This window comes from Saccostrea echinata, unplaced genomic scaffold, assembly GCF_033153115.1.
Source record: "Saccostrea echinata isolate AGI-Se365-2 ecotype Australia unplaced genomic scaffold, CSIRO_AGI_Sech_v1 ptg000022l, whole genome shotgun sequence".
NCBI classification, from domain to species: Eukaryota; Metazoa; Mollusca; class Bivalvia; order Ostreida; family Ostreidae; genus Saccostrea; species Saccostrea echinata.
Window position 1 is genome coordinate 8,509,047 of NW_026889771.1, and position 27,943 is coordinate 8,536,989.

General features: G+C 32.6%; 1 protein-coding gene across 1 annotated transcript; it reads left to right on the forward strand.

Moving 5' to 3' along the window:
• LOC133190346 (cholesterol transporter ABCA5-like) lies at nucleotides 1–26,355 on the forward strand. Its single transcript, XM_061325921.1, has 31 exons — nucleotides 1–95; nucleotides 400–698; nucleotides 2,925–3,037; nucleotides 3,447–3,559; nucleotides 3,814–4,401; nucleotides 4,637–4,781; nucleotides 6,235–6,397; nucleotides 6,567–6,634; nucleotides 7,066–7,199; nucleotides 7,421–7,573; nucleotides 7,988–8,107; nucleotides 8,485–8,623; nucleotides 8,729–8,819; nucleotides 8,944–9,083; nucleotides 9,448–9,546; nucleotides 9,946–10,368; nucleotides 10,799–10,935; nucleotides 11,307–11,579; nucleotides 12,825–12,956; nucleotides 13,455–13,607; nucleotides 15,030–15,167; nucleotides 15,355–15,447; nucleotides 17,232–17,438; nucleotides 18,197–18,418; nucleotides 18,812–18,984; nucleotides 19,082–19,157; nucleotides 19,831–19,925; nucleotides 20,641–20,760; nucleotides 22,769–23,019; nucleotides 23,864–23,919; nucleotides 24,218–26,355. Exons 1-31 carry the CDS (start codon nucleotides 12–14, stop codon nucleotides 24,374–24,376), a joined length of 5,157 nt encoding a protein of 1,718 aa, XP_061181905.1. The 5' UTR covers nucleotides 1–11; the 3' UTR covers nucleotides 24,377–26,355.
• Nucleotides 26,356–27,943: the final 1,588 nt, after the last annotated feature.

The window sequence follows — 27,943 nt, forward strand, 5'->3', positions numbered from 1 at the left end:
AACCCAACACAATGGCCACATTTTTTCAGCAGTTCAAGGCCCTTATGTACAAAAATATTCTGTATAAGAAAAGAAACAAAGGCCAGCTTATACAGGTGATCATATGAACTATTTCTTTTTTTTTTAATGATATGTTAATTTCAATCAATAATTTTTATTTTGTATTAAAGAATGATAATAATTTTTCATTCAACAGCAAGAAGTAGTTATTGCTTATTTTTCCTGTTAATGTAAATTGTCATTTCAGATAAGAATAATAGTTTTTTTTTTTAAAGTAAAAAGGAAAAGTAATAAGTATATGTATATCAAAAGCTCATGCAGTAGAGATGTAGTTTTACGGTATACAATCATGTCCATAGCATAGAAATATTTCTATATAAGCTTTCTTTCTCTTTGTAGGAAGTATTATCTCCAATTTATTTTGTTGCCATCTTGGCCATGACCAAAGCGTTCCTTCCCCTAGATCCCAAACCCGCTGTTACCAACATTCCCTTGGTGCATCCGGAGAACTTCTCTGTCAAGAGCACAGGGAAAATTCTAGTATGTCCTGACACAAACTATACCCGCTCAATAGCATCTGATGCCGCGGGCATTTTTCAGCAGTTGTTGAGTCTTAACTCCACTCCTACGCTGGAATATTATCCTGATGATGTCGCCATGGTAGCAGCGTTCAAGGCAAATTACTCCGGTATTTCAGGGTAGATATTTCTTATACGTTCTGATTCGGACACAGTATATTTTGCAGCAGAAATTGTTCATGATGTTGCCACATAAATTTTTACGTTTTTGACTTGGTGAATTCTTTGGAATCATTTTAATTTATGGGGAGCTATTTTTATGGTGCCTGAAAATTAATAATTTTGTGGGGATGTAATTTCTTAGACGTTTTTCTCATTATCAACAATATCATGTACATTGTAGACTGACTATTATTCAGGACAACTATCATATGCAATTTCTTTGAAATCCATCTGTGACAATTAATTTTTCAGACTGAGGAAACATTCTTAGACTACGTAAAACACAATTAAATTAAGTTTGTGGAGAAAAATATTTGCCAATAAAAGAAGGTTGTGAAACTCATGGAAATTCATATGGTCGTAAATTTCAATTCAATTCACTTTATTGACAATTACCATGTCGGCATACAGTCATGACATAAAACGAATTAACAAGAATAATACATACATATACAAAGTGACAAATGTGAGTTGAACAAAATAATGTAGAGTATATTCACATATTTCTAAGTATTCATTGCTGACTTTCTTTTCTGGTGTCAAAGCACTTTTTCAAAAAAAACATATCCTTCTAGCAGTTGTAATATTTGTAGGATTGACAATTTTTCTAATGGGATTATCACTAGTATATGTGTTTACATTAAATATATCAGTATAATTGCATCTAAATTGGTCATACTTTGAACAGTATAGAACAAAATGTTTTTCATCTTCAATAAATAATTTACATGAATAGCATAAACGTTTTTCTCTAGGAATAGGGGGTTTACAGTATCTGCCCGTTTCAATATACAATGGATGGGCACTGATCCTTAATTTTGTTAATACAGATCTAAAACTTTTCTTTAAAGGCAGCTTTAAATAACTTTGCAATTTGTATTCATTTTGAATTACAATTTTACTATAAAAAGCTAACTTTCCAGAGTTTGATTTGCTTATATTTTTCAGTTGTTCATGTATCTTGTTTTGGTAATTCTCTTGTAATTTGTTTTTCCAAAGAAGTGATATTTAATTTTTGTAGTAATGAAGACAGTTTTCTTTGCCAAGATATTCTAGATACAAGTTTTTTGTCTTCTTTAAATGCAGAAATCACTAAATAATTATTATAATCATGTTTGTTTTCCATTTCCTTAAGTCTCTTAAAATATTTAAACATATATTCATAACATAAATAGTACAAAGGAAAAAGACCCAATTCACATAAAACAGCAAGATTTGATGCCTTTCTATGTACCCCTAGTATGTCTTTAAATATTAAGTGTTGTGTTTTTTCAAAAGGAAATTGGTCTGAAGACATTAAATCACATTTGAAGTCAGTTATCCATACTTCAGATCCATATGTAATAATTGGTATTATCATTGACTGGTATAATTTTAACATAATTTCAGCTGAAAAATTAATGTTTGCAGGAAAATTTGATTTAATAGTATAATATGCTTTCCTAGCACGTTTTGATAGTTGTTCAGCTGCAAATTTCATTTTTCCATCAGATCTGAACACAACACCCAAATATTTATATTCATTCGTTATGTTAATCATTTTGTGATTGTAATAAAATCTAAATGATGTTTCATCATCTGTTTTTCTTGAAAAAATCATAACATCTGTTTTATCCATATTAACACACAATTTCCAGTCTGAACAATATTTTCCTAAAACATCTATACAGTTTTGTAGACCAACTTCTGATTCTGATACAAGGACCAGATCATCAGCAAAAAACATATGATTTATTGGCATAGTATCTAGATATGCAGGATTTGTGCTTACATTTTTAAGATAATTCACAAAATCATCAACAAAGATATTGAAAAGTGTTGGACTTAAATTATCACCTTGTTTGACTCCTCTATTAGCTTTAAATTTTTCACTCATTTGATTGTTTTTTTTTACAAGAATAGTATGTATTTGTATACATGTCTGTCAAAAGTTTGAGAAAGTTACCACCAATACCCTTTTTATTCAATTTGTATAAAAGTGCAGATCTCCACACAAATAAAAATAATAAATAAAAAATTGGTTTACAATAAATTGATATTTGTGAAGGTTGTAAATTCATGAAGAATAGATATTGCTGAAGTATAAGGAATTTCTTAAGGAAGATGATGCTTTCACAGTAGATTATATTACAGATAGAGGAATGATCAGTCTGTAGATTTTGTCTTTCTATTTAATTTGTCAAGGTTTGCAGGACTACAGTTCATGTATAATAATGGAAGTAATCTGTCATATGCCATCAGGATGCCCATTCAGGACATTGTAGATACAAAGAGTAGCAGCATTTATAGAACTGCAAGTAAGTTCAGAAGATTTCTCCAACAATAAGTAAAGTTTCCAACTTTGTGTATTTACCCAATACAAGTTTCCAATTTTTTGTATTTACCCAATACAGTCAAACCTTGTTACTCAAACCCAATGGGACCAAGTAAAAAACTTCTAGATTTTGTGGTTAAAATATATAAGAAGTGGTTGAGACTTTTAACTCACTTAAACATATCTACGGTATTTGTGATATCAAATAAAGTTCGCGATTGCAAAGTTCAACTGTATTTCAATTTCTTATTGACATGTTCAGCTAAATTTTAAAACAAATTTGGTAATTTGGAAGAAGTACATGTATCAGTAAAATGTTCTACAATTATACTTGAATAGCAAATTTGTCCCTAGAAAAGGATAAAATCTTGTATGTTGTATCAATATTTCAGATGACCAGTGTCGAGGTGGTAATGGTCTTGATTCTTATTCCTGTGACGCTCTGAAGTATTTGCACACTGGCTTCAGCATGATCCAAGTGGCAACAGATACGGCTCTGATGAGGGTATGACTCTGTTTATTTATTTCATAATGATCTAAAAAAAAATGTCAAATTCAAGTTTAAGTATGTTGTTTTATGTATTCAAAGGTTCTTAAAATTTACTGGTATTTTCACACATAGGAGTTTCTGAACAAACATTTTTAAAACTCTATAACTACATGCAAATTTTATGATAAACAATTTCAGAAAGTTTCATCAATGTAGGCCTACATTACAGTGCATTGAGTGTAACTTTTGAAATGTCTTTTTTTTAATAGAGTCACTTTGGCATAACATCAATACAACCACCTGATCTCTCATTCCAATTGATGCCATTAGACAAATACCAGCCAGACACTTCTTACATACAAATCATATCTTCTCTCTACTTTGTGCTGGCCTATGCTCAGTTTGTCAATTTTCTCGCTGCCAACATTGTTAATGACAAAGAGAAAAAGATCAAAGAGGGAATGAAAATGATGGGTTTGAGAGATTCCGCATACTGGGCCTCATGGGCAAGCATATATTTCGTCCTGATAACCATAGTTACAGCTGTTGTGACTCTGATAGCATACTTGGCCCAGTTTTATAAAAACAGCAACATGTTCTTGTTTTTTCTTATTCTGGAATTTTATGGAATGTCTCTGATCACTTTTGCCTGGCTTATAACACCATTTTTCCAAAAAGCTCAGACAGCTGGTGGAATTGCCAGTTTGACCTCGATGTTGACCTCGACACTTTACCTGGCGGTCAGTATGACCCGGACGGTCACCAGCACTGGTGAGGTGACTTACACTATCCCCCCAGTGGGCAGAGGTTTCCTAAGTCTGATATCCCCTTGTGGTGTGGCTTTGGCAATTGATCAGGTAAGGAAAAACTAGAATTTAAATGGACCTCTATCAATTGTCTATCATTGCAGTATCTGACAGCCCTTTGTAAGAATTTAAAATGTATGAAAATTTGAGGTTGTTTTTTTTTTTTTATAAAATTATGCAGGAAAGAAATCAATGCTAATAATGAATTCTGATTCAAACTATTGTTTGCAATGATCGAATATAAATTATATGTTATTATTTTAACCATATAAGAATTATTTTGCAGAGTTTATTCCTGGATATCACTGTTGGGATGGACTTTGAGACAGTTAAGTCTGGAGATTTCCCATTATATGGATACATACTGATGTTGCTGCTTGATGCTGTTCTCTATGGCCTCCTGGCTGTTTACCTGGATAATGTTGTCCCTGGTAAATAAAAGATTTTATCATAGTTTTTATGCCCCCCTTCGAAGAAGGGAGGTCATATTGCTTTGGTGCTGTCTGTCGGTCGGTCGGTCTGTCGGTCCACCAACAGTTTCCGTTCATTTTCTTCGCAGAGGTTGCACATACTGAAATGAAATTTTATATACAGATTTATCATAAGAATATCTAGGTCAAGATCTGTTTTGGATATGATCGAGCAATTTTTGACAGAGTTGTGCCCCTTGGACTTAGAAAAATTCCAATTATTGGGGGGGGGGGGGGGGGGGGGGGCATTAGTGTTTCACAAACATCTCGTGTTTTTTTTATTTAGGTGAGCATTGTGGCCCATGGGCCTCTAATTTTTGATGCCATATTTAAGAAAGACCAACTTAGAGTGTTTTCTTGATATACTGTAAACCATTTATTATTCACAACATCTTTTATTTGTGATTCTTCTGTTTAGAATCCATCCGTGACTTCCAATTTTCGTGACCGTGGCAACATTCTACATAAATACATATGCAAATAATTGATTCATGATGAGAAATATTCGTGAGTAAAAGAAGGTTGCAAAACTCATGGATATTTCTCACTTGCAAATAAAATTTGGTTTTACAGTACATGTCCTCGCTGTGTGATAGAGAAAAGGTTATGTGGTATGTCTTAGTTTTATGCCAAGATTGTAAATGCAAAGCTCTCCAATATTTGAAATTCTAGAGAGTTGATATCACTTGTTTACCTGTATTTGTAAATTCTATTTATTCTACTGTGTTTTCAAATGATAGGTAAGCATTTTGAGTACTTCTCTGGAGGGGGTTATACAATTAATCTCAAGCAAATCTACAACAAGTTAGAACTAAAGAAGCTTGAGATGTTGCCACTGTCTTACAAGCAAGGCCACTAGTTAATTTTTGCTGAAGTTGGTGAGCAGACTGGAAAATAAGCTTAAAAATATCTTCATTTTCTTCATTTGATATAACATTAAAGGTAACCAATTCCTTCTTAAAAGAAGAGGCCCATGGACCACATAGCTCACCTGAGCACTTGGACTAGAGAAAAGCATAAATCAGTTCAGTGTTGAAAAGTTTAAATATATTAATCCCTCAAAAGATTTTTGAAAGATGCCATAAAATTTTCACTCATTCTTAATCATCTCCCCTTGAAAGAGGGTGCGGCTCTTCATTTGAAAGACATTAACCCTCCTTCACCCAAGAATGCTTTGTGGCAAGTATGGTTTAAATTCAGTGGTTCTTGAGAAGAAGCTGAAAATGTGAAAAGTCTACAGATGACAGACTGACACTGGACACCTTTTGATCAGAAAAACTCACTTGAGCCTTCAGCTCAGGTGAGCTAAAAAATTTTTTTTTTTAATTTTAGGGAATTTTGATTGAATTCTTATAATGGGCAATATGTATTGGGGTAAACAATTTAAAAAGTACAATGAATATCATTATTTTAGGTAATTATGGTCCCAGATTTCCCCCTTATTATATCTTTACAAAGTCATACTGGTTTGGAAAAAAGACAAGCAAATACTCCAGCAGGGGGGATGACACTGCATTATTTTTTGGAAATGACACTGAGGCTGTAACTGCAGAAACAAGACAGAAGCAGGGAATCAGGTTTGTATAGCAAATCTGGTGGTGGATCCAAAAGTTCTTATGCATTTTGTTTAAAGTTAATATAATTGAGATCCATCTTTTAAAGAACTACATGTAGCTTGTAAATGGATTTGAAATTATTTTAGGTCAAGATACTTATGTGTATGATATTAATTTTTTTTCTTTGTAGAATTTACAATATTACAAAAGAGTTCAAATCCAAGGAGAAGGGTAAAGGCATGGTCAAGGCTGTTGATGGTGAGCAACTTTGATAAATTTATTTTAGCATTCCTTTCTATATGGTATGATACACTGTGAATTACTTCTTATAGGGCATTCTTTTACTTAAGAAACTTCAGACATTGTCTGGTTTGAACAAAAATGTGCAGACAAAAATGATAGATGAAGAGCACCTGCCTTCTTTTTGTATTTTTTTTAATTCTAAAAGAATGATCGAGAAATGTACACCATATGTACAGAAGCAAAAAATGATTTAAATATTGTAAAACCAAACAAAAATATATTGATTCTGAGTTATATGGACTACATTTGTACTTTATTTTTGTCACAAAAAGGTAAAACGTATGAAGTTAATAATTCAAGTGACATCTTGGTATGAGTGAAATGTTTTTGCTGGGATGTTAAATTCCATAAAGTTGAACAAATGTTCATGTATATCACTTGTTTAGGTATATCCCTTGAACTCTATGAAGGGCAGATAACTTGCCTGTTAGGTCACAATGGGGCAGGAAAGACAACTCTTCTGAATATGTTAAGTGGTCTTGTGACTCCCACAAGTGGTACAGCTATAGTGCAGGGATACGTAAGTCATGCTGTAGTCTTGCTTTTTTTTGTCATGGTTAACTTGTTTTTGCTGAATATTGCTTACTTGTCCAAGTATGAAACAATTGTGATCTCAGTCTGAAAATAATTTTTGAATACAATAAAATGGAAAGTGAATAAGTATTTCAGGATATTTTATAGAAATAAAAGATCATGAAAAAAGGCATAAAAAGTTTGATTTTCCTTTAAATATTTAAATAGGATGTATCTAACCCATCTGATGTGGTGAGAATGAGATCTATTACCGGAGTGTGCCCTCAGCACAACATTCTATTTGAAGTTCTGACGTGTGTGGAACACCTCGCCTTCTACGCTGGTCTGAAAGGAATTACAGGAGATGAACTGACCAGAAGGGTAAGTAAACTGAAACTACAGGGATAAATAAAGCTATATTCAGATAACTGAGTGACTTTTTTTTTGTTTTGTGTGTGTGGAGGGGGAGGTTTACATATGAAGTATTCAGTCTGAGTAAATTTTTTTTTTGGGGGGGGGGGGGGGTTATGGGGATATTTGGACTCAAATCTGTGACAAAATTTCCTACTATCCCCTTCTTTTTTCATCAGTTCCTGCCTAATGCATTTAACATCATGGAAAAAGAAGATTACATTTCTGTTTAATATCCTGTTCATATCCAGGAACAACCTTTGGAAATTATCTGGCAAAGATGTTTTTAATATTTAATAAAAATGCTCACACATAATATATTCTCCCTATTTTAATAGTGATGTATGTTTTGAATATAAAATATGTCTAACTTAAAAATTGTAGATTGACCAGACTATAAAAGATGTTGGACTTGAGGACCAGAAGGACACGTTTGCCAAGGACCTCAGTGGAGGGCAGAAGAGGAAGCTGTCAGTTGCCATAGCAATTGTTTCAGACCCTAAGGTATAACAATATACCTTTGTACCTATCACTGAAGAGAGGGTTTTTTTTTTATTAAAGACAAAGTTACTACATATACTTATATGATAGTTACATGTATGTAAGATAGTGATTGAAAGATTTACCAGTTAAAATGTTTAAAGCTAAGAATATACTGTAAATCACTTTTATACTTGAGAACTTTATTTTCATGTATTTACACAGACATTCTACTCCCAAAAATTTCATTCTCATGTAGGTTTGTATTCTAAAATTCTATAGAGTAATAACCAAAATTCATGAAAATTTTGACTTGGTAATAAGAGTAAATAACTATGTCATGAAAATAAAAGTGTTCTTCAATTTTGGCTAGAATAAATTTTTTTTAAAAATTCTGTCAGATTATTTATCTGGATGAGCCAACAGCTGGTATGGATCCATATTCCAGACGGCATCTGTGGAATGTCCTGAAAGAGAAGAAAAAGGACAAGTTGATTCTGTTGACCACTCATTTTATGGATGAGGCAGACATATTGGCAGGTAAAATATTCTCTGTAGATCAAATAAATTCCAGTATCTCCTATAAAATAAATCAGAACCTTCTATTGAAACAGCTTTAAAGTAGAGTTTATTTTATTTTCACAGACAGGAAAGCTTTCATAAGTAAAGGAAAACTCAAGTGCTGCGGTTCCTCCTTGTTTCTGAAGAGTAGATTTGGCATTGGATATCATTTGAAGTATGTTAAACAAAAAGATGTCCAGTATAGTAGTCTGTTGTTGAAAATTACTGTATGTTAGAAAAATTCTTAGTGTTATGAAGTATATACAAGAATATTTACAATTGACATTGTTAATTGTTAGTATGGTGGTTGAACCAAGTTGTAAGGACACTGAGGTCACAGAGTTCGTAAAAGGTCATGTGGATGGGGCAGAGTTCACTCGGGTTCATGGGAAGGAGCTCTCTTACACACTTCCTCTCAGTAATGTCGACCAGTTCTCAGGTAGGTAATCCCTGACACTATTTCAGTATTACCCTGGTACTTTTAGGCAACCCCCCCTTTGCAGGGGGTTTCCAAGTATTGTGAGAATGAACAAATAATGAAAGTGTTTGCCCGAGACATCTTGAAAGGAAAGACAACTTCAGACTAAAAAATGGCATTGGAAAATTGAGATTCTTGAAAGAAAGTAACTTTTTTAAACAAGAGAGGTTTTCAATTTAGAAATCATGAAGATAAAACTTTTGACATTTTTGTGAAAAGTGAAATAGGGAATTAAAAAGATATCATGCTTTATAAATATTTACATAGTACAAGTAAAATTGTTTAGTGAATGTTTTATCAGTACTACATTTATTAAACTTAACAGGTCTATTCAGTGACTTGGATGGAGGTAAAGCCGAGACTCTCGGTATCAGGTCCTATGGAGTCTCCATGACATCATTGGAGGAGGTCTTTATGAAGCTAGGTATTTGTAAAATGCACAGTCTAATACAGCTTATTTCTTTAAAGGCCACTTTTTCCTTAGTGCAATGCAAATGTAGGGTAGTGATTAAGTGTATTGATCAAAAAAAAATTTTATTAATAAGTTATTCTAGAAAATGATTGCTTGAGTTCATATGGTCTAAAATGACACCATTATTATTGGTATAACTTGAATTGTAATATAGCAAACTAAATATAAATGACAGGAGGAAACAAGGAATCGTGAGTTTTTTTGGCTGTCATAATGTTGCACTTGTATCACTGCAGTGCAGTATTAAGGGCATGTGTGAATAGACAAACCTATTTTAAATATTGAAAAGCTTTCTGCATGTATTGTTGCATTTCTATTTATGGCAACAAAATGTTGACAAAATATTTACAGAGGAAGATGACTCTACTGAGAATTTGCAAGAACTGATAGAGTCAACAATGGACACTGAAAATGTCCATGTCCACAAGAACAGAGTTAGCCCGCTTACTGTAGCTGATGTCCACACCACTGAAGTTAACATTGACACAGATTTGCTGGACCTTGAGAAACAGACTGAAAATCTCTCCAGTAGGCAGTTTAAAGCCATGGTGAAAATGTGGGCTGTTCTCAACTTCCGTAATAAAGCCAATTTGATTTTTGCCCTTGTTTTGCCAGTTGTTTTTGTGGTGATTGGTATGGTAATAAATAAAACGGCAACCAATGTTACAAAGGACCTCACACCAACACCCCTTAGTCTGATGGGCTTGCCGGCATATGCCAGGACAAGGAGTATACCATCAGGAGCACCAAATTTATTACTTCGCAATTCTAATGGTTTGTTTAATTTACTCTATGTTTTAAGTTGAGGTTAAGGTTTTTAGAGAATTTTTCTGATCAAAGTTTCTTCAGGCAAGTATATTTGTGTGTGTGTTGTCGCAAATTTTGTCTGCAAGGTGATCCAGATAATTGGCTTCTGGATCATTTATAGCATTTTGCATAGTTTGTGACCAGAAGGACTCTTGTATCTGTATTTATATGACACAGAGAGAGAGAGGGCAATGTGACTCGGGTGAGCATTGTGTCCCCTGGGTCTTTTAAATTTGGTTCTGTTGAATTAATATTTTTACAGTGGAATTTAAAATCTATAGGAACATTTTCTCCTTTAGTAATTTATGTGAATTGCATAAAATGAATGATCAATAATCCTTAATTCCTAGGACCTCTATATATATGTAGTAATGTAACTTATTTTAATATTTTTTAGGTTCTTCAGCAAATGATTGGATAAACCTGATAAATAGCTCCTACTACACTGATGTTTTTGACAACACCACCAATCTTTTGAGTATAGCCCCACATTATGCTGGATTGGATATCTCCAAGCTTCTGTACACAACTTCTGTAAGTCTTTGTCTCTTCTATTGGCTAAAAATGTGGTTTTAGCAAAAATAAAAACAAATTTTTCAAATAAAGAGACTGTATTTCATAGTGTTTATTGTCAAAAGAAAAAAAGCCATATCTTGTTCATACATATATTGTCAACATGTGGATTACAGTGAAGACCAGAAAAGTGTTTTTCAATGATAAATGTACCAGTATATCTTAATTAAAACTGTACCGGCCATTACGATCAGGTTTTTAAGTAATGTTAATAAAATGTTTTTCTTTATAGAAATATGCACTTTGTTCAATTTTGCGCTGTTGCCTTTGTTTTGTGTCTTCTTTTAGTGTAGCAAAAAATTACCTTCTTATTTCATTTCCTCTTTTTGCAGTTTGCCAGTGCATTTTCCATCTTCTACAACGCCACAGCTCCACACAGTATCCCCATGATTCTTAATGCCTTGACGAATTCCTTATTTAGCCTGCAGGCAAACAAATCAGGTGTGACCACTACGTCTTTTATTTCTGCCACAAATCTCCCCTGGACGGGAAAGGAGGATAATAACAGATACAACCAGGGGGCATTCTCCTCCATTATTCTTATTGGCATGGCATTCATTTCTGTGGCACCTACATTCTCAGTGTATATGGTGAAGGATAGAGAGGTTTGTATAGATGAAATGCATTCATACATCATCTCAAACTTAGTGGAGCCAAGATAAAAATTTTGCGATATCCAAGGATTTGAGAAACTGAGATTAAAATATGTAAAGAAAAGTGGTTTGGACTTCAACTCGGACATATTCATGGTATTCAAGATACATGTACAGTTGAACTTTAGTATCTCGTACACCAATATCTCAAATACCATGGATATTTTGAAGTGATCTGGAAGTCCCAACCACATATTCCTTTAGTATTTTACCTTTGATATCTTGAATCCTGGTACATGTATATCTCTTAGTTTTTTTCTTGGTCCCATGGAGTTCGAGATAACGGGGTTTGACTGTATTTGTGTTCAGGATGCTGAAGTTTAGCTGTATACATATCTTTGCCTTTTCTATGCCATTGATTTTTCTTAATTATTGAGTGAAATACAATTGCATAGTTTATTTTACTGGATTGTTTTAAATACTGTAAATTCCTAAATATACGCGAGGAATAAATTATCACGTAATTACGCGAGAAGCACCATTCGCGAAAAAAAATTACTTGCTTTTATTTTTATGTTGCTTTAATGTATGTAAAATCTCTAGATAAATCACCGATTCGCGAATTACTGTTCCCGCGATTTGACGCTCTTGGGCCATTTCGCGATATTAAGTACTCGCGTAAAATATGGAATTTACAGTAATTTTGATTGGTGGCTTTACAGATGATCTGCCTTTAGCTCCCCTGTCCTAAATTTCAAAATAGCTTTTATGATTCAAATTGACTGGGGATATAATCAAGAAATACATGTAGTTAAATATGATGGGGTTAGAAAAGGCAAAACTTAATGAAAGCCTCCTTAGATACAGTGTATACCTGTAGTGTAGATTCAAATTAATTCAAATGATAGCTCTTGGAACTACATTTGTAGGTGTGGCCACAAATAATTAAGATAAAATTTGGTGTAGGAATTAACATGTATATAGTGAAGGAAAAATTTGTTATTCAAGAACAAAATGGCCACATTTAGTCATATGTATATATAGACATCCTTATAGAGTTTAGATTCAGATTTATCAATCATGGCTTTGGGGGGCTTTGCTGGAACCAAATGAGGGTCAAAAGTCCTATATACTTCCAATATATATTTCAAATTCTTTTCAAGAATAGCAGCAGGGTGATATCTCATAAGTGGACAAATCTATAGATTGTCACCAGTTTTTAAGCATCAGAATTAATCAAATATTTTTATTTTTTAGACAAAATTCCGAACCCAATTGCGTTCTGCTGGAGTCAGTTTCTGGATGTACTGGGGCACTCACCTGTGTGTTGACCTAATTAAATACAGTTTTCCAGGAATTCTGTGTGTAATAGTTGTGCTCATTATGCAGGTATGTTCATAAAACTTCAAAACTCTTTTACACATTTAGTGAAAATTTCAAATTTCATTTTCAGTTTTGGGTCAAAATATACAGAAGTGTGTGATGTGAGTGTGCACAAGTTGTCTTTTATATAGAAAGCATCCTAATTTGTCAACACATCAGCTGAAGAAATAGAAATATTTTTTTTATAAAGAAGGGTGTTTAAAAAAACAGTTTTTGACAGTTTTTGAGATTTGGGCAACAAATGATTTGTTGATCCCTCAGACAAAAATGTTGCCGTCAGCTGCAGGCAACAGATTTTCTCTTCAGGTCAAAGAGTACCAGTCAAACATATCATATATTGCCTCATACTTGGTCACTGTCATCTTTAATTTCTGTTTATAAGTACCTATCATTGTAAGCTTCTGTAATATGCTGCTTTAAGTTTTTATTTTATCTTTATACATGTATTGTGATAATGAAGTATTGAGAAGCTCCATATTTTTGACTTTTCTGTACTTTTTCCAGCTTGACAGTCTCAGCAGTGCTGGAGCGGTGGGGTCCCTGATTCTACTGGTTCTATTCTATGTTCCATCTGCGACCATGTTCTCATACTTGGCTTCCTACATGTTTGACAAAGCAGTGACCTGTCAGCAATTTATTGTAACAATTTTTATATTTGTAAGTACATGTTCCACTGTATTGTATTGTTTGTTTTTGTTTTTGTTTTTCTTTTACCTGAAGGATAAACACAGGTGATTGATTCTATATATATATCCTATCATACAACTACTGGTCAGGGATAAATTTATCATCAGAATAGATTGACAGCTGAAAAGTCTCTAAATATTAATGCTGATGTTTGTTCTTGTAATATTACAATGAATTAGATAGACCATCATAAGTTATGGAACATGTAACAATTTTATATGTTTATACAAAACACAATATTTTCAAATCAATTAAACTGCTAAAATCTCTGTCAGAGAATGCTTATATTTGAGCTATTGGTCATATAAACTCTCAAGATTCAGATTTATTTGATATTTAGTGCTTTATAAGTTTTAAGGACATACACTCAATCCCCATTTTTTATCCAAAACTTCTCTGAACTAGCAAGGTATGATGGCATAATGAAATATGATATCACGTTACTGCTGTAATGATATGGAAAATGCCATATAAACTTTACTTTTTATTTTAGACTGCATGTAAAATGTTAGAACATTATTGCTGAAGACATGTTTTAGTTGTAGTCTTAAGCATGAGGATGCAGATATATTATTTAATACATAGAACATGTACATGTACTACTGTATTTTATTCCTCTTGATTGAAATTCAACATATATTGAATACAAAAAAAAAAGAAGAAAGAAATAGACTTTGACATTTTCCTTGTTTCATGAACTGTGTTTGAAGGTAGTAGTTAATATGTGTGCATAAAAGAGACTACTGCAGGTGATTAATAAGAATTGACTTAAGTCATTTATATATTTCGTGGAAATCCATGAGAGAAGTATGTTCTCGAACCAAATCTTGCATAGGAAAAAATGTGTAATTATTTTGCTTTCTTTTTATGAAATTACAATGCAGAGTGGAAAATACCCACAAGTGTGTGGGTAAATTGAACTCCTACAGAAATATTTTGGGCACAAGCAATACCATGTCTTTTCCCAAGCACTTTTCAGTTACACTAAAATACATTGAGTTCATTTATGTGAGAAAAAGTAATTAAAAAATTGTGTTAATCACCTGTGCCAAAGCGATTGTCTGTCCCATGATCAACCATTAAGTCTTGTGATATATCCTAATAATTCTGTTTTTGTATAGCTAGGAGAACACTGAATTCAAATTTACAGTACATATAATTAACAAAAATCAAAATCAGAACCCAGTTTGCATGCAATGACTTGTTTAGAATGCATTCCATAGCTTCAGGAAGCTTTAACTTAGCTGTGTTAAGAATCCTTGCCCAAATTTATATGAATGTATATATTTGAATCAAGGTAAATGGTACCTTGTGGATTTACTTAAGTTACAAAATTCATCTGATGTCACATAATTCATTTATAAATAGTAATGTTTATTTTTAATATTTTAGCTTGGCTTGTTGCCCTATTCAGCAGTTTCTGTGTTGGACATGTTAGATAAACAGGATGTTGCCAGAATTCTACATATTGTATTCTGTTTGATTGATCCCCCCTACATTATATTTGGGGGACTGTATTATATTGATAAGGTAAGATTTAGCACTGTACTGCATTATTACATTCATTTGATAAGGTAAGATTTAGCATAAACTTTGTGAATCAGATTGAAACGTTGATATCATGCTCACCCCGACAATCCCCCCCACCTCTTTTTTTTTCTCTCTCTCTCTTCTGATTAATTTTCATAAAGGTCTTGTTTTTTGTTTTGTTTTGTAGATTTACAGGGTTAAGGTCTTCTATTCCCTCGGCACTGTGGAAGATGGAGATTACTTCAAATTAGAAAATAACATAGTCTACACCTACATCCTGGTAAGTTTTCATTTTTTAGCTCTACTGGTCAGAGAAAGGAAGAGCTAATGTGATAGTAAAGTGTCCATCATCTATCTGTTTCTCTAAACAAACACTGTGATATCACAATTTTTTGTGGGGGTTTAATTTTCATGATAGTAAGAGACCCATAAATTCATGTCTACCAAAAAATGTAAAAATTTCAAATGCATAATCACTCAACACTTTTAAAACCACAAAATTAAATCCCCTCAAACCAATGAATTTTTCCTCAAACCACAAAAATTTTACCCTTCGAAAATATGTGAGTTTTTATTAAAGTGTTAAAAATGCTATTCCTACTACAGAGTTGCCGAAAAAATTTTAAAATTGTTACGTATTCTTAAGCCTTTAAAAAAAATTGCTTCTTACTGAAAAATTACTTTCAGATTAAATCATTATAATTACTACAAAGAGAAAGTATATTTCATGCCTACACCTGTAGCCTTTGTTGACGAGAAATAGAATAATGTAACTGTGTCTCGGGCTATGCCCTCACCATAAAACAGGTTCATAGGACAATATCATTTTAACTATAAAATGTTCTATCTAGACAAGAAAGTGCCCTGCTCATTGTTCAGACATTCCATTCTAAAACACAGTTAACAAGTTTCAGACTACAGTTCAGTCATTCTACAAAAACATGACCAATTAAGAATTTTTTATGTTGCTTACAAATTAACCGTTGTAATATCTTAACTATAAATTTAAAGGTCGACGTCAACTCTAAGACTTAACATACACACATGGTTTTGTAAATATTTACCAGTATATATGAATTTAAAGTTTTGATATGAACATAATGTAATGTTGATAAACATATTCCACTGAAAATCTTAATGTTGCTTCATTTATTTACGAATTTCAAGGTGGAATTTTCAGCCGTAAAAGTGTTACAAATAGATTGCAATGAATGTTAAAAAAAGTTTTTTATCCTATATAAAAAGAAATCAAACCACTCCTCGCAAAGAAATGCATGGATCTTCTTTCATGCAAAATCATAAACATGTCGCTAAAATTCAATTAACTTCCGTAATGATTTTGTTTTAAATTTCACGCACAGAACGCAGATTTCAAAAAGAACTTAAACTTATCTGAAAGTGACCACGGAACCTTATATCATCGATTCTAGTTGCGAGTCAGCTATTTTAGACAATTACTTTTTCGACATAACAAAATGAATTGGACAAAAACAGTTGTCTCTGTTAAAAATTTACTTCCGTAACAGTAATTCAGGAAAGTTTTTGCAATAAAGGTATAAAAAAAAAATTATTTTTTTGGGAGTGAAATGCTTCATACTTTTGTTTAATATCCTAAAACAAACTTTTATTTTAACTATTGAAGAGAATTTTAACTTTTATTGCTGGGAATTAAATTCCATAACAATTAACCTCTGTAATGATATTTTTCCTGAAAATTTAATTTTAATTCAATTTCATGCGAGACTTCATGAATCTTACTTTAGCGTTCTTTACTGAACATCAGAAATGAAAACATGGTCAAATTCAGCTTTATTTAAAAAATATTAAGGCTTGATCAAGCATTAACTTCCGTAACATTACCTTAAGATCAATGGTATCTTGAAATTGTTGTAAAAAGTTAATGATACCAGATTTGTGGACAATTCTTTGTTTTCAAGTTCACTGATATGTCCTTTAGAGAATTATGATGTTCATTTTGCTATTTGAAACAATTATTTTTTCATGTTTTATACTCTGAATTGGTCCATTTATCGCAGAATGACTGAAGTATCTTTCTGATTTCAGTGTATTGTCGATATAGTAACAGTTTTTGTGCTGTTACGAATGTTGGACATCAAAAACACTGGTGGAGATGTCAAAGAAGCATTTCCTTGTCACGAAAAACAAAATACAATCCCTCATACAAACAGTGATGTCATTCAAAATGAAGACGATGATGTCAAGGCTGAAAGAGAAAGGGTCAAGGCCATATTTAATAAAAACAATTTAAAGGTAAGAAATTTATACAAAGTTGTCCATGTATTTCAGTGTGGATATATTTTATTTACATGCATTTCTCCTAATAGTGAGAGAAGGAATTTGCTTTAAATAGAGGCATATGTAATATTTAAGTTTCTGCTTTAAATAATCAGACAGAGTGCATGTATTATTGGTTATGTAGCGTAAACTGAACCCAATATGCATTTCTTTCAAGGACCCCATATATTTCCGTATTACCCCTCTTAGTGCCTGCGTAAAAAATTTATTCTATCAAAGTTTTTTCAATAAAGTTCATTTTCTATGAGCAAAGCAAACCATTCCTTACAATCGTTTACACTGTGATGCTGTCTGATACTTACGTAACATCAGTTATTAGGTTTCTTGTGAGGAAAACAGTGCTTGGAATTTGATATTAGGTCAGTAGGTCGCGTGGAGGGGGATATTGATTTATATCTGGTCAGTAGGGTCACTTGGAGGGGAGAAATTGATTTGATTTCTGGTCATTATGTCACACGAAGGGGCATATTAACAATATCATGTCAGTAAGGCTGGCTGTCAGGAGGCAGCTTGATTTAGTTTCATACAGTATTCTTCTTGACCATGTAATGAAATTTCAAGATTTTAATGAGAGGCACGATAAATCTACATATTAGTATTTGATTCAAAACTGAATTGATGCAAATAAAAGTTTAAGAATTTTTTTGATACCCAAATTCAACCCAATTAAAGTTAGATTATGCTTTGTCATATGCTCTATGTTGCATTTGTAGGGCCCAGTGGCAATTGCTGAAAACCTGAGAAAAGAATTTGAGAAAAACAAAAGCAAACGGACTTGTTGCGGTAAAGGTGAAAAAGAAATAAAAACCGCAGTTAGGAATGTGTCCTTTGCAGTAGATGAAGGAGAGGTCTTTGGGCTTCTAGGACCAAATGGTGCTGGCAAAACAACATTGCTGAACATGATGGTTGCAGAGATGGGGCCTACCAAAGGACGTGTAAGGAAATGTTCCATTGCTTGTTTTTATACATCTATTCAAATAAGTGTAAATTCTTGGTGCAGATGTACACAGATGAAGTAATTATTATTATTAAATTCATAGGAAACTGTTGCAATAAGTCAGACATGATCACTACTGTATGAAGGTAATCTGTCACAGGGTTAGATAGAAGATGTAGATTTTGTGTTGTTTTTGAGGGAAGAGTCTTTATAATCAGGAATTAAATGTGATGATTACATTTTTTGAAGATTGTTTAAGCAATATGATTTTTTTATACGCCTGATACTGTGTGCACTTAATACATACATGTATAAAAGAATTTGGAGACTTGGGATAATTTTTCTGCATGTATTTTCATCCTTTGTTTTTCACTTTTAATCCCTTCTGTAGGTTGTAGTCGGAGGCTATGATATCCAGTCATGCATGTCAGAAGCATTCCAGGCCATGGGCTACTGCCCACAGCACGACGCCTTGGAGGAACTGATGACCCTGAAGGAGCACCTGCTCCTGTACGCAACCATCAGAGGTGTGCAGGAGGACAAAGTCAATGATATTGCTGATTGGTAAGAACCAGGATGGTGATCTTCTGTATTATCATCTTACATTTACTATGTATGCTATGATGAATTTGACTGATTGAATGAATGTTTTATTTTACAGGTTTATTGAACAGCTGAAGGTTCAGGAGCATGCCAACAAACATTCCAAGAAACTGTCAGGGGGAACTAAGAGAAAGGTAAGACCACAGCAAAGAGATATTTTTTTGTTGTCATAATAGATATGAATTAGACTATGTAAACCAATTTTGTATGTGTGAGAAAGTTATCTATAATGTTTGCTATGAACTCGCACTAAAACTTGTTTGTTAGCTCACCTGAGCCTAAAGCTCAAATAAGCTTTTTATGATAAAAGTTTTCATTGCTGTCCCTGTCTGTCCATCTGTTAGTCCATTATTAACTGTTCCCATTTTCAACTTCTACAAAACCACAGGGGGAAACTTCAACTTAACTTGGGACCAAAAATCTTTGGTTTGTTGGAATTCATTTTTTTTTCAAAGAAATTAAGGTCTGCACTCCTTTTGAAAGGAAGCTTATTACTAAAATTATTATACATGGAGTGAAAATTGTTATTATTTTAAAAACACTTCAGTGCGGTCTCAACAGGGGTTAAATTTGGCATTAAAAAAAATAGAACAAATCTTTAGAAACCTTGTCAAAATTGTATAGGCTACAATCAAACCAGCTAGCATTCAAGCATCTGGTCATACATACAAATTTGAACAAATCACATTCCCTGGGGTAGAATGGGGTCGTAGTAGGGGAATCAAAGGTTTACATTGCAGTAAATAGGAATTATTGACTACCGGCTTAATTCAAATTGTTATCCATCCATTTATTATTATTTTACAGCTGAGTTATGCTATCAGCATGCTGGGAAAACCAAAGATAGTATTACTTGATGAACCTTCAACTGGAATGGACCCTGCCTCTAAAAGATTCCTTTGGTATGCTTAGTATTTCATTCTGCCATTTTAAAATTTCATTTTTCAGTCAACAGAATGGTTCAAGTGACCTTTTCTTAATTTATTTCCAGCATCATCATGTATCTGCTTGTGTCAATTGGTAAACTTTAGAACATTTATAAAAATCATCTTTATATAGTCATATACATGTACCTAACTCACAGAGAAACCAAAAAAATTATCAAAAATTTGTTTGTAAAATAAGAACTTTAGAACCTTGCATATAATAAGAAGGAGATTGCCCTGAGCATACTCAGGTGGCCATTAAGGCCAATGGGACCACATCAGGGCCTATGGTACCTTTGTCTAAGATTTTGAAGGTTTGGTCATTTGAATATCCCTGGTCAGGCATATTCATTTGCTGGTGCCCAAATTGCTCAAAGCACCTGCCCAAAGTTCAATAGGTCAAGGTTCATATCCTTGTCTGACTTTTTTTTCTTACTTTAAAAGTATCCTAAAATTGTCTGACATATATTTCTTTTCTTTCTTTTTTTTTAACCTTAAAAGTATCAAATAATTTTGTAAATTTTTATACATGTATATATTTTTTACCTATAGTTATTTTAATGAAATGTACAAGTATCACTATAACTATCAAGTTTTAAAGTTGCATATTATACAAATTAATCTAGGTTGGAGTTAATGAGTCATGTTTTGACTGGAACAGTATCCATGAAAATTGTGATAATTTTTACAGGGATACTATCAGTAGCAGTTTCCAGAACAGAGAGAGGGGATCCATTCTTACAACTCACTACATGGAAGAGGCAGATGCTCTCTGCTCACGTGTAGGAATCATGGTCAATGGAAAGCTTGAGTGAGTGAGATACTTGTAATATTATCAACAATTTATCTATACATATACTACATATACTTTAATTATACCCCCCGCAAACAAAGTTTAGGGGGGTATATTGGAATCAGCATGTCCGTCTGTCTGTCCGTCTGTCTGTAGACGAGATTTTGTCCGGACCATTTCTTGGAAACTGTTGCAAGGATTTGTCTGAAAATTTGTACACTTATTATTCGCCATATGGATGTGTGCACCTGGTATTTTCAACATTATTGGATAATTTTTCTGCATTTTACAGGTGTTTTTTTTTTCATTTTTATTGACTTGGTCATTTCAGGTTCATTTCTAAGGTTTGAGACATAGAATCTAGAATATCTGTACAAAAATGTGGACTACAGCTTAAAACTACTCATTAGAACTAATAAAAAAATCACAAAGTATTAAAAACAGTTTTTACATTACACAGAAGATAGTGTAAATCCATTTGTCCCTTGGGAGTAATGAGTGGACATGCATCCAGTTAAAGATTAATTAATGAGTTCAGTGTGGGAAGCTGTTAGGGCATCTCTGATCAAGCAGGTCTTATCTATATCTCCAGGGGATTGGGCAGAAAGAAATAAAGATCTCTGTTGTCTAAGTCTCTTAATTGTAATTTATGTCTGTCAAAATACATAGTTACTGGAACCAGCCTTTTATTTTTAAAATGAGTTTGATATAAAGGTATTAAGATCAATTTGATTTTGTATAATTTAGGAATGACTCTAATTCTTGGCCAAATTATTCGAGTATAACCTGGTTTGGGTCAGTTTACACTTTATAATCCGCGAAGCGGATTATAAAACAGCGTAAACTGACCCAAACCAGGTTATACTCGAATAATTTGGCCAAGAATTAGAGTCATTCCTTATAATTTAATTTTAAAATCATTAAATAACTAAGGGTGTAAAATTTCGTTGCTTTTCATTAGTTCAAATTTGCCGCTCAATAATACAACCGTAGTAACGGAAGTAACGGAAGTGATGGGAAGCGAGGGGAGGTAAAAACTGATGCATAGGCCTAGCGGCAGCCTTTTTGTTTGTTTACATGTGGTAAGATCGAATTACTGTTAAGTTAAAGGTACATTTATTAAATCTGGAATTTTCCATGAATCCCGAGGACTGGAAATGAAGGGATTGCATGGATACAGATGATTCAGCTGGTTGTCAGGGGGGGTGTCCCCATACCAAACCAGGTTATACAGAAATAATTTGTGTTCCTTTTTGGATATTAACCAATCAGAGGCTAGAATACAAACAAAATTAAATTATTTAATTATGATGTTTTTTTTCAACAATCAATTTGCAGAGTGTCATGTCTCACGAAGATGACAGATAGTTGCAAACTATTTTTTCAATGTAATGAAAAACACTATACTTATTAGTATTGATGTTTTATTAGGCTGCACCTTAGTTTCATTCATTCGAAAAAATATGAGTAATTAAATTTTCACTCTAAATATTTAAGCAAATTGTGAACACCTCTCACATCTAGAAAACATTAGTGATTTGGTACCTTCTCTGAAAAACCCAGCTGGGGGTATTTGTCCCTTTTGGACAGTTCCAGTTTAATATGTTCTTCAAAGGACTTGTATCTGCTCTTCAAAGAAAATCCTTGAAGTATGTGTTTCAATGCAGTACTATTTACAATACTGTAGATCACTTAATTTTTGCAAACTTTATTTTTGCGAGATAGTCATTGACTCTTTATAAGCATGACAAAATTTTCAGGAATTGTGATTATTGCTCTATATATAATCTTTAGGAATTGTTATACATGTATACATGAGAAAGAAATTTCCGCGAAAATAAAGTTCTCGCAAATAAAGTGATTTACAGTACATAAAATAATGTTTTGTGTTTTTTTTTTTTGGACGTGATGAATTACATACACTCACATAAAAATCAGATATTTTTAGTGCATGTAATATTACATAGTGCTTTAAATCAACAGTAGAAGAATTGATTTTGTAAGTTGATATACATGTACTTTTAAGATGCCTTGGACCTACACAACACCTGAAGAACAAATTTGGCAGTGGATACATACTAGAAGTGAAGCTGAAGGCAGGGGCAGCTAATGAGTCGACAGAGTCCGTGGATCAGAGGATGGATACATTGGAAGAATACGTCTTCACCATGTTTCCTGATGCCATTATTGTGGAGAGATTTGGATTACGAGCTCAGTACAAAGTGCCCAAGAACAACGTCAGATCTTTAGCTCATGTCTTCTCATCTCTGGAGGAAGGTGAGCGAGAGATTTTAATTCATTGAATCTTTTTGTTTTGCTTCAAGTTTAAAATTCAAGAACATTGCAATTTTCACAAAATCCTGTTATCCAATATATGCATGGACTCTCAGATGAACTTTTTTTCATGGATAATGAAAGCATTTTAAAAGTCTTTATTTTAATGTTTAGCATGGGACATAATATGCAATCCATTATATGTAACTGAGGTGCATATATAAACTACTAGGCCTTTTTCTACATAAAGTGAATCTAGCTATTTGTTTAAAAAAAAGTACTTGAATGTACTTTTAACCTTCCTCTATCACTATTTTTTTTTTTTTTTTTTTTTTTTTGCACATGATGCTTTATTAAATTTATATCCAGTTTTTGGGAAATAACATTTTATGGATCTGTAAAAATGAACTTTATTTGAGAATATCTTCTTCCTTATTGATCTAGAATAGGTAGCAAACAAGTTCATCCTTTGTGTGTGGAGATAAAAAAAAGTGTTCCATGGTAATAATGTCTTGCTTCAAAAAAGCATAATCATGAAAAATAAAAATTTTCAAACAGAAAATGGCAGAAACATAATGATCAAATCAATAGGGACATCATTAAACAAGAAATCATAGAAAATTTGTCGACTTTTTTTCTTGCAATGAAATCATCACCCTAACATTAATATGTAAGATTTTATTGAAGTTAGTATACATGTACCCGATTTACTTAGTTCCTTATTAACATATACTATATTTATAATATTTGTTGTAAAAGGTCATATACTATATTTATAATATTTGTTGTACAAGGTCATATATTATATTTATAATATTTGTTGTACAAGGTCATTCTTCATTTTCAGGCAAGAGAACACATGACATGGAGGAGTATAATTTCAGCCAATCTTCTCTGGAGCAGGTGGGTAGATGTAAAGGGAGATAATTACTATCATCGGATGTAGTGTATAAATTATACAATAATTACTTTCAATTTTAGTGGGGATTTTCTTTCAAAATCATGTATATGTATTTCAAAAGCAATTTTTTGTTAGGTTTTAAAATGACTTAGCAATTAATGAAGAAAATATCTGGTCAAAACAAAGCTGGTGTAAAAATTGTCACATTTCTTATCCAATACCATTTAAGTGTGATATATATATTTATATTTACCATTAAGCAAGTTTCTCTTAAATATTTTGTTTTTATATATGTAAAAGGTGTTCCTTGAGTTTGCCAAGCGTCAGTTGGATGAAAATGCCACTGAAGATGAGCGACAGAATGAAACAAATGAACTCACACAATCTATACGGCGCCGTACCTCGTCCAAGGCGAATGTAGAGAGTCCGTCACACACAACCATTTCTGTTCCTTTATAGTTGTCAGGGCACCAAAGTTGTCATGTACATTTGTTGTGTTGAACCGGTACATTGTTATAATTGCTGTTGTCAAAATATTTTTAAAAGGTGAATCAGAGACGATATCAAAAAGAACATACCCTGGTGGTGTTATTTGGGTGCTTTGAATTCTGAATCGGTAGGAATTAATAGAAAGTGCTACGAATGTTCTTAAAAAATGTTTTCTTTTAAAGCCAGCATTTTAAAGTCATTTTTTAAAAAAAATTTTATTTAGATATATGTGATACATGTATATATTGAATTCCATGATTTTATTTTATTTTTATTTTGTTACATTATTTACATCTTTCCATCTATTAGTGATTTTTTTCCCTATAGAGAAATAGATACCTTAATGAAGTTTATGAGACACTTGAATGATATGCATGTATTAATGGAATTTAGTAGCATTTAGTTTTGTGTGTGTATGAACCTAAATCTGTACAGAACAACTTTTCTAGAAAATAGAATTCCACATTATGTATGACCTTATTACCATTATTATAGAAGGAATATTTAAAGTATTAAAAGTAATCATTATTTATGTGTCCAAAGAATTTAAAAAAAAAAAATTACAATCAAACAAGATTACTTTGAGTGAAGAAGATGTCAGGTTTTCATCGAATGAATTTTGTTTACTTGAGAATGAAATTGTTAGTGTCAGTGTTTGAAAACAGATAAAATAAATGTATCAGTTTTTGTTGTAAAGAGGAGAATGATGACATCAACTGTTGTGTTAATCAAAATAACCATTTCAACCTGTTAATATATCTTGTTGTAGTAACTATAGCATAACATCAGAGCCATAGATATAGTTATAGACAATCTTTTAAATTTTGTACACGTACATCTTGTTCTTCTGTACCTGGTAATTTATTTTTTTGTCAAAGTTGATGGATTGTATAATGGCTTTCACTTTGCTCAGATATATTTTCACTTGTAAACAAAATATTTTTACTTTAATTAGAATCTGTGTATATATCTACATGTATATTTTAAGGTTATTTTCTTGGTTTTACTTGGTCAAAAATAAAACTGCTGTAAAAAATATGTATTATGTGTCTCAGTAGTATGAACTTCAATGTACTGCAAAGTTTTTACTCAGGTTATTAAGTAATCAATGTATATGTTCGAGGGTTGTCCATAAATTTTGTAGACAAATGCTATAATTTTCTTAATGATGACCACACTGCCAAGTTTTACTATATAGACCATGCTTTAGTAAATGTTTAAAGATTAAAACAATTTTCAGTTAAATCTGTTATAATATTCCCAGTTGATTAAATAATTATTTTGTCTCTGATGCCGTTTTAATCATATCAACACATAATTTTATGGTTGGATGCAGCTCTGTTCAGATGGCTGACGTTCCTTTTTCTTGCATTTTCAAAGACATATTTCTTGCATTTCTTCTTGATGTTTCTATTTGTGGTCCAAGAACCGATATTAAAGATACAAGGAAAAAATGGGAGTTGCCTTTTTACGAGACATTAAATCTTAATTAATTTATTGAACTTTGACTCCTTTTCTGTATAAGATAATCATTTTAATCCAAAAACTTCATTTCAAAATTTATAACATTTCAACCCTCAGGGCCATTGGCACTATCTGCAACCTTTAAAAATGGTGACTTTGACAAAAAAACTAAGTTCAATCACTCCAAATCAAACTATCCTGACTTGGATTTTCACAACAAATATTTCGGTATACAGCATGTATACATGTATTGTAGAACCACTCAAATTGACAAAAACGCCTTGTCCACGAACTTTATGGACAATCCTCGTACATGTAATATACATGTTTAAGTGGTGCTTGTTTCAGGTACTTTTTCTGAAACTTTTGCTATCTTTTAGTGGCTGTTTTACAAGTGGTATTACATTTGCCTATTATATTATATACGCTGTATATGTACTTGACTGTTGTGCAAGTATAATTACAATAAAGTTAGAGTATTTGAACATATTCAGTATGATTATATGTTACCCGGTAAACAAAAAGCTATGAAATTTATTATACCCATCAACCTTTCTTGATGGCTAGACTGCAAATCAAGATCTGATCAAACCTGGACAGAGTGTACAATGTAGATAAATTAGTGGGAAGATTCACTTTCAGATTTGATAGCTACCTACTGTATGTAGTCTAATTATAATTAATTAGAAATGACTCTAATTCTTGGCCAAATTATTCGAGTATAACCTGGTTTGGGTCAGTTTACGCTTTATAATCCACGAAGCGGATTATAAAACAGCGTAAACTGACCCAAACCAGGTTATACTCGAATAATTTGGCCAAGAATTAGAGTCATTCCTTATAATTTAATTTTAAAATCATTAAATAAATATGGGTGTAAAATTTCGTTGCTTTTTATTAGTTCAAATTTGCCGCTCAATAATACAACCGTAGTAACGGAAGTAACGGAAGTGATGGGAAGCGAGGGGAGGTAAAAACTGATACATAGGCCTAGCAGCTTGTTTACATGTGGTAAGATCGAATTATTGTTTGAAGTTAAAGGTATAGTTATTAAATCTGGAATTTTCCATGAATCCCGAGGACTGGAAATGAGAGGATTGTATGCATACAGATGATTCAGCTAGTTGTCAGGGGGGTGTGTCCCCATACCAAACCAGGTTACACAGAAATAATTTGTGTTCCTTTTTGGATATTAACCAATCAGAGGCTAGAATACAAACAAAATTAAATTATTTATAATTAAATCTCTTGAGCTACCTAAGATATTTATGTGGGTGAATCAAAGGATCTAATTTTTATGCCCCCCTAATCGAAGATTCGGGGGCATATAGTTTATGGTCTGTCCTGTCCATCTATCTGTCTGTTTATCTATCTGCAAAAACTTTAACCTTGCCCATAACTTTTGAATGGTTGCATTGGTTGGTGCTAGGGCTTTCATATTTCACCTGTGATGTATTCCTTGTGTCAGGACCTGCATGCCTTAAGGAACCAACATATTTGATATCTTGACCTTATACATGTAGTTTGACCTACTTTTACAAAATTTTACCAAACCTTGGCCATAACTTTTGAACAGTTGGTGCTAGGGCTTTTATATTTCTATTGTTTTCCATGTGACTGGACCTTTCTTTGGGTACTAATATTTTTTTACATTTGACCTTTGAGTTTGACCTTCTCTTGACAAACTTGAACCTTTAGCATAACTTTTGAATGGTGTGCTAGGGATTTCATATTTCACATTTGTATTCCTTGTGCAAGACTTTTCTTATTATGCCAACTTTTTTTTACCCCATGACCTTGACCTTTGAGTTTAACCTACATTTAAAAAAAAACAAAACAAAACTTTGACCTTGCCTATAACTTTTGAACAGTTGATGCTAGGGCTTTCATATTTCACATACATATTCCTTGTTATAAGACCTTTCCTTTGGTACTAATATTTTTGACCTCATGACCTTGGAGTATGACCTACCTTTGAAAAACTTTAACCTTAGCCATATTTTCTTAATGTTTGGTGATGAGGCTTTCATATTCCACATGTGTATTCCTTGTGACAAGACTTTTCTTTGGGTA